The sequence below is a fragment of the Sinocyclocheilus grahami genome, unplaced genomic scaffold, assembly GCF_001515645.1.
Source record: "Sinocyclocheilus grahami isolate Dianchi unplaced genomic scaffold, SAMN03320097.WGS_v1.1 scaffold74.1, whole genome shotgun sequence".
NCBI lineage: Eukaryota > Metazoa > Chordata > Actinopteri > Cypriniformes > Cyprinidae > Sinocyclocheilus > Sinocyclocheilus grahami.
The window spans coordinates 1742791-1749946 of NW_015505253.1; the positions used below are offsets into that span (position 1 = coordinate 1742791).

Here is a 7156-nt window from a genome sequence, read left to right on the forward strand (position 1 = left end):
GAAACTCTGAGATTGTCAGGTGGTTAGAGAATGCAACCCATCATGCTCAGCTGCACACTGTTCATTGTGCGGCTGCAGCATCTGTTTACAGCTCAGCGGCGGTTCCTGAGCAACGCATCAGGTGGAGTGAATTGGACTTCGGGCAGGATGTGCCTGGCTCAGCCCTGTTCATTAACGCTGCTATATCAGGCTCCAGCTATCAATGCAGGCTCGCAGCGAGCAAAAGGCATCACCACACGCCTGCTCGCGACTGAAATTACAGCCCCCTCCAACGACACACCAGAAAAGAACATTAAACCCAGAGACAGACCGAGCTGACAAGTAAATTGTTTCTGAAGCAGCAGGAAAAGGAACACGGGGAAAGGAGGTGGAACGAAGGGAGATGAGAAGGAGGGAAGGTAAACAAGTGAGGAGAAGGAATCATAACGGACAGGAGTGTGAAGCAATAAAGAGGAAAATGGTTGAATAACAGGGTGATTTGGGAAGGTATCATCCTGGCTGATGTGAATTAGGGAGAGAAAGGCTAGAAACGGAGAAAGAGAGGGCTAAAGAGAGCTCGTCGCAGAAGTCGGTCATGATGAATAAACTACGCTTTACAGGGAACGTACAATATGCTGCTAGCAATGAAAAAACTGATGACACGCTCGCTCAGGTGTCCTTAGGTAAAAGTGTACAAGATGAAAAAAAGGGTTTAAATGAAGCTTTAGAGGAATAGTTCACCCACACAATAAATATTTAGCTTTGTCTTCCTTTATTCACTCTCGTGTAATTTCAAACCCACATGACTTTTTCTTTGTAAATCATACAATTGTGTGATTTAAGTAAGTGTAAGTGTGATTTTTTTTAAACAGTACCATTCAAAAGTTATTCAGCAAAGATGCATCAAATAGATCAGAAGTGACAGTAAAGAAAATTAGAATTCTACAAAGAATTTCTATTTTAAATAAATGCTGTTCTTCGGAACTTTTTATTCATCAAAGAATCCTGGGGGGACGTATCCCGGTTTCCACAAAAATATTAAGCAGCACAACTGTTCAACACTACACAGGTAATAATCAGAAAATCAGCATGTTAGAGTGATTTCTGAAGGATCGTGTTACACAGAAGACTGGAGTAATGATGCTGGAAATTCAGCTTTGCATCACAGGAATATATTACATGTTAAAATATATTACAGAAGAAAACAGTTCTTTTAAATTGCAATAATATTTCATAATATTTACTGTATTTTGATGAAAAAACTGCAGCCTTAGTGAGCAAAAAAAAACTATAACTATAAATAAGACTATAATTTGGTCTAATTTGGTCAAATTGAAATTATTAATAATACTTAGAATATACTGCACATGTCATATGGACTATTTTATGGCAATTTTATTGTGCATTTTTGTCATTTTGGAGATTTATAGAACCAGTCTACATTTACTTTCATTATATGGACAAGAACAGCCAGGACAAAAATGAACTCTCCTTTAAATCAATACAGTGATATGGGTTTGGCACAACATGAGGCTCAGTAAATGATTTTGAGGTGAACTGTCCCTTTAAAAGCTCAGTGGTTCCAATATGACTCATAAAATTTAATGCACCACCACCTTCCTAATATTTACTGTATTTTGATGAAAAAACTGCAGCCTTAGTGAGCAAAAAAAAAACTATAACTATAAATAAGACTATAATTTGGTCTAATTTGGTCAAATTGAAATTATTAATAATACTTAGAATATACTGCACATGTCATATGGACTATTTTATGGCAATTTTATTGTGCATTTTTGTCATTTTGGAGATTTATAGAACCAGTCTACATTTACTTTCATTATATGGACAAGAACAGCCAGGACAAAAATGAACTCTCCTTTAAATCAATACAGTGATATGGGTTTGGCACAACATGAGGCTCAGTAAATGATTTTGAGGTGAACTGTCCCTTTAAAAGCTCAGTGGTTCCAATATGACTCATAAAATTTAATGCACCACCACCTTCAATTCTGATAAAAGAACACAGTCAGAAGACAGCAGTCGCTCATGACTGATGTCTGCCGTTTATCTTAAAATCCTCCTTTTGTTTAACATTATTCATCATTCATCTGAAGTAGTGAAACGGTTGATCTGACAATCCCTACAATGGTGTCCATCACACAAACAGACAGTTCATCAAATGACTAGAAAAACTCACCAGAGCCGCATGGGAAAGGCACATAAGCCTGCACTGCAGAATATAAAAGTCAAGAAACTTCTGTGCAAGTGTTCCATTAAAAATAACTGGGTTTTTCCAAAGTTTAGGTGCAATTAGTAGGCTTATGTGTCTGTCACATAGCTTGGGAATAACCTGGGAATCCACCACAGAATCTAGGAATAAAACACAAAACACAGGGTTCATGCACGCTTACCTGGAACCAAAGGATCCTCCGAAAGCTCAGACTGGACAAACTGCAGCAAGGTGAAAATGATGAGGACTGTGGCGCCTGACCATGTGACCTGCATCATTCTTAGAGAGATGGCATCCCTGGATGTCTCCGAGATTAATCTGGACAGATAAAGAGAAAAACAAAGGAATTCAATTGGAGGGAATTTCTACTTAACACGTTTTTGGACGAGATAATCAATGATTCAGTAAATCATCGACAGTTTGACATAAAATGTCTAGCTGCAAGGTTATTATAGTCAACTAAAAGCATAACATTTTTTACAAAAAATATTTATTGATTATTTTACTTATATTATTTCTAATTTCCATTTAGTTTAACTTGAAGTACTAAAATAAAACGAATAAATACAATTATAAAAATAAAATAAAAACAAAAAATAAATGACAAACAACATTACTAAAACGTTAAACTAAAATTAAAGCGAAAACAAAAAAAATATAAAAAAAATACAATCTATTGCAAAATATTAACAAAAACTTAATATATCAATCATACAAAAAAAAAACTGGTCAATTATACATTGGCTTGAAAATATACCTCAATATATTTTTGCTTAATACCAATGCATTGAATCAAAACACAAAATCTTCAGTCTGGTGTCAATAGACAATCAGATGTAAAGAGGTGAATTTTGTGATACAGAAGACTGAAAGATTAAAACCCATTTTCTCATGTACCAGACTTATTTGGATCAATGCTCAAGGCTGATATGAAATCTCATGCTCAGTAGGAATATTGCCTGTTGGTTCAAAATGAATCTGTTGGTAACTCTGATCAACCATCTGCAAAATACAAGCGCAGATTGTGTGCTAGCCCAGCCTGATCTGAAACCCAAAATCAAAGCATTAGCATCACATTCTTAGGATGCAATAATATTTTTCAGAGATGATGAACGCATGACAAAACACAACTAATCCAGAAATATAAAATGACTTTTAGGGGTCAATTTTTGCAAAGTATGTTATTTTGGTCATGCAATTTATCTTGCTCAACCCAAATTGCTTTTGATTCATTGCACACTTGCCAAATGTAAAATACAATAAAATAAAATAAAATATATATATATAAAATTGCAAAGGTACATACTCAAAATTCACTTTATAAACACCTCTACTTTTCAAAGACACTTCATAATTCTCTTTAGCCGTAATGGCTTGTTTGTGGTAGACACTGTAAGCTTGTTGACAGAAAGGCTTTATTCTCTTCTTATCGTAGGACGCACAGTAAACATTCTCCCTGTCTCCATTTGGTCCGTATCCTGGCCATGGAGCTGAAACGGCGGCAGAGAGCTCTGCTATCTGATTGGAGCAACCGGCCGCCTCATTGTGACACTCGTACCTTATCGTCCTTTATTTCCCCCAGTGTTCTGGCAGCCTGATAGGATTATTGTGCCTAACAATTGCATAATTTGCATGCCATGATGACAGACGCATTTACTATGAACCGGACGGTCGAGTAAGACTTGCATTTATTTTTCAGCTCTTGCGTTTTTTTTCCTCGTTCCCTCATTCATAAAACACTCAGGTCCGCTTCCTCCAAGTATTCCGTGGTGGACAGAGGAGGGTCGGATTGAATTCTTCCAGATAATTGTGTCAGATAGACAGCCAAAAGCGTCTTTCACAAGCGATCAGATAAACACCCAATTACCAGCGGTGAGATGCCACTGTCGGCGGGGCAGAAGAGGTGCGCCGCACCAAGATGGCCTCCTCACCTGACACTCTACGCCAGTGAGTTTAGGCAGAGGAGACAGCTAAGAGTAATTATTCAATTCTGTTGATTAATGAATACAACCATTGAAGATAATGGAAGATTTATGTGTAGGACCTCCTCTTTCCAAATTACATGCACATGAATTGGGCCAATCAGCAACAAACAGACCTGAGCCTACAAAAAATCGTTTTTCTACCCTTTTCTTCAGTTTATCTTTGCAAACACATACTTATTTATGAGCAAGAAATGTATGTACATATATGCAAATCTGAAGCATTTTAGAGAAAGATGCCGTGTCAAATTCCAGCTTGAATTAGTCATCATGAGTCATTATTTTGTGAGTCATTTAAAGGAGTTGACAAAAAATAAAAAATAAAAAAAATAAAACCACTGTGTAATAGGATATTCAGGATATAACATTATAATGCATTATAAATAATATTTATTATTTGTTTATTCAAATTTGTTTTAAATGTAAATATATGACTTGAAATATGTTAACCACGAGTGCATATGAAAGTTAATTTGTTGAGACTGTAATACAATGCAAAATATAAAATGTAATCTAATCAGATATTAACAACAAGAAAAAAATTAAATATATAACCTGTTATGTTATGTTAACCACTAATCCATATGAAAGTTATTTAAAGACACAGTAATAAAATAAATGTAATCTATATTATTAATAATAATAATAATAATAATAATAATAATAATAATAAATTCAATTTAAATGCATGGTAAAATGTATTTAAAGTTAAATTTATATATATTTTGAAATATAAAAGATAAAATGTAAAAGGTTATATAAAAATAATAAAATGTACTAGAAAGTTAAGATTTATAGCTAGATAAAAAAATTATGTAGAGACAATTCAATAAATAATAACAAATAAGGAATATAATGATGATGATGATGATGATGATACTAATAATTATTATTATTATTATTTCATTTAAATGTAATTATATAAATTAATTTATTTAAAGTATAAAATATATTTTAAGTGACATACATAACATTAAATTATAAATGGAACATATAAAAGGTTAGGTAAAAATATGAAAAGTCCTTGAAAGTAAATTTAAAATTATTAAGAAATAAATGTAATGAGAAAATGTATTAATTAATATTTATTTATTTACTAACAGTGGTGAAAAAATATGCAATCTCCCATGAACCTTTAATTTAACCCAAAGTGTTCCAAATGGAGCCAAAATGTACTCCAAATATCCTGTTTGTCTCATCATGGCGACAACCCTGTCTCGACATGATATCGGTCATCTTGCTGGCTAAACGTTGGAATTGCCCATTAAAAATATCCTTATCTGTCAATCACTAGTCCACAACCAGGCCCAAACCTCACCGACTCAACTCTGTACTTAAATGGAAAGAACACAGACACATTTCAGAAATTTCAGTTTTGAAAAATGCACAACAAGTGCTTTCTGCAAGAAAATGTGGGTCTTTTGGTGTTCCCATCTCTTTTCTTCTTCTGCTTCTGGAGTTTCTTTGTTGCGGTGGGCGATGTGAACAAAGTCAACACCCATCCCGACCCTTCATGTACTGTTTTGAGGTTTGGCAGACACCGACTAAACTGTCATTTCCTTTACACACTGCTTTCATTTCCAACATGACATGACACCAATTCCACATGAATAGGTCTCCTCACATCTCATGAGGGGCGTCTGGCGTGTTAAAGGTGGAGGCATATAGCAGGTAAATTATTGCAGGGAAGTGTTCAGAGGGCTCTGAGAAATCAAATGCACTTCAAATTACCTCTGACAACACCCACTGTTCCTTTCAGCTTAATCTCTCGCCTTTCATCTTCCAATTTCTGCCTTTGGAGCTCCCTGTAACTTCAGCCCAGGGAGCCAGATGCTACGAGAGCTGGGGAGGGGAAGGAAAGAGACAACAAAGAAAGATATGGAATAGACATGGCAGGAGACTGATCCTGCGATGCAGACGATAGTCTGCAATTGCTAAAAATCTAAATTGTCCTCCATTTACGTTATAGTCCAAATGGTAAGAAAACCGAGATGCACAATATCGCTATCGTTATCTTTGCCCAGCACTGGCTTTTCCCCATAGACCACTGTGCTTATTGGGAAGGTGGCTGGAGGTTCAATTAGCCTGACCGGGACCTTTTTGAGGGAATAATGCAATGCGCCGACAGCCGTGCAATGCAATGCAAGCCATAAGGAGCGGAGCGTTCTATAGTGGCACGCTTACGTATTCATTCCTTGTTCATGCTTTAGAGCTACATTGTGCACTATCTGGACGATGCAGATGCCGTCCCCCGGGACTACAGCCAGGACAGTGAGTAAACACATATTCGCCTATTGTTCATGATTTCCAGGCATTTCAGCAAAACCTCCAGCGCTGCATTTCCACTGGCCATTCCTCCTCGCTGTTCATTAATTTGAAAGCAGGCTGTTTGGATTGGGCATCATTTAATCACATAGGAGACATGGCCTAGAGGCAAACACAAATACTTCAACATAACCAGGGCTGGACACTTTAATTGAGAACACCTTTAATATTACTGAATTTGAATTGAGCTATTCAAGATAAAGACGTGGAGGTAGTTTAAAGGCAACGTCTGTCATTTCTGCATCACCAAACAGAATTTAAAAAAGATTGATGATTGGTCAGCCAAACAGACAGAAACAAACATAACCACACCAATGGTTAAGTAAATGTTGCTGTGTCAAACTGGTCAAGATGCTCAAACAAATATAAATATAAATATAAACTTATAAAATCTTTAAAACTGATTTAATATATTGATATGAATATGAAATATGAAAATATATTTATATATATATATATATATATATATATATACACACACACACACACACACACACACACACAAGATATTATAAACATATACAGTATAAATGTATAAATTATGAACATACAGTGGGTACGGAAAGTATTCAGACCCCCTTAAATTTTTCACTCTTTGTTATATTGCAGCCATTTGCTAAAATCATTTAAGTAAAAA

General features: G+C 35.5%; 1 protein-coding gene across 1 annotated transcript in view; it reads right to left on the minus strand.

The window, feature by feature from the left end:
- Window positions 1-7156, minus strand: part of LOC107585780 (roundabout homolog 1-like) — a 142732-nt gene that overhangs the window by 114017 nt on the left and 21559 nt on the right. The window contains exon 2 of the mRNA XM_016272928.1: window positions 2394-2530. Coding sequence (XP_016128414.1) covers window positions 2394-2490 — 97 coding nt within the window. The 5' untranslated portion in view covers window positions 2491-2530. The remainder of the gene's footprint in view (window positions 1-2393; window positions 2531-7156) is intronic.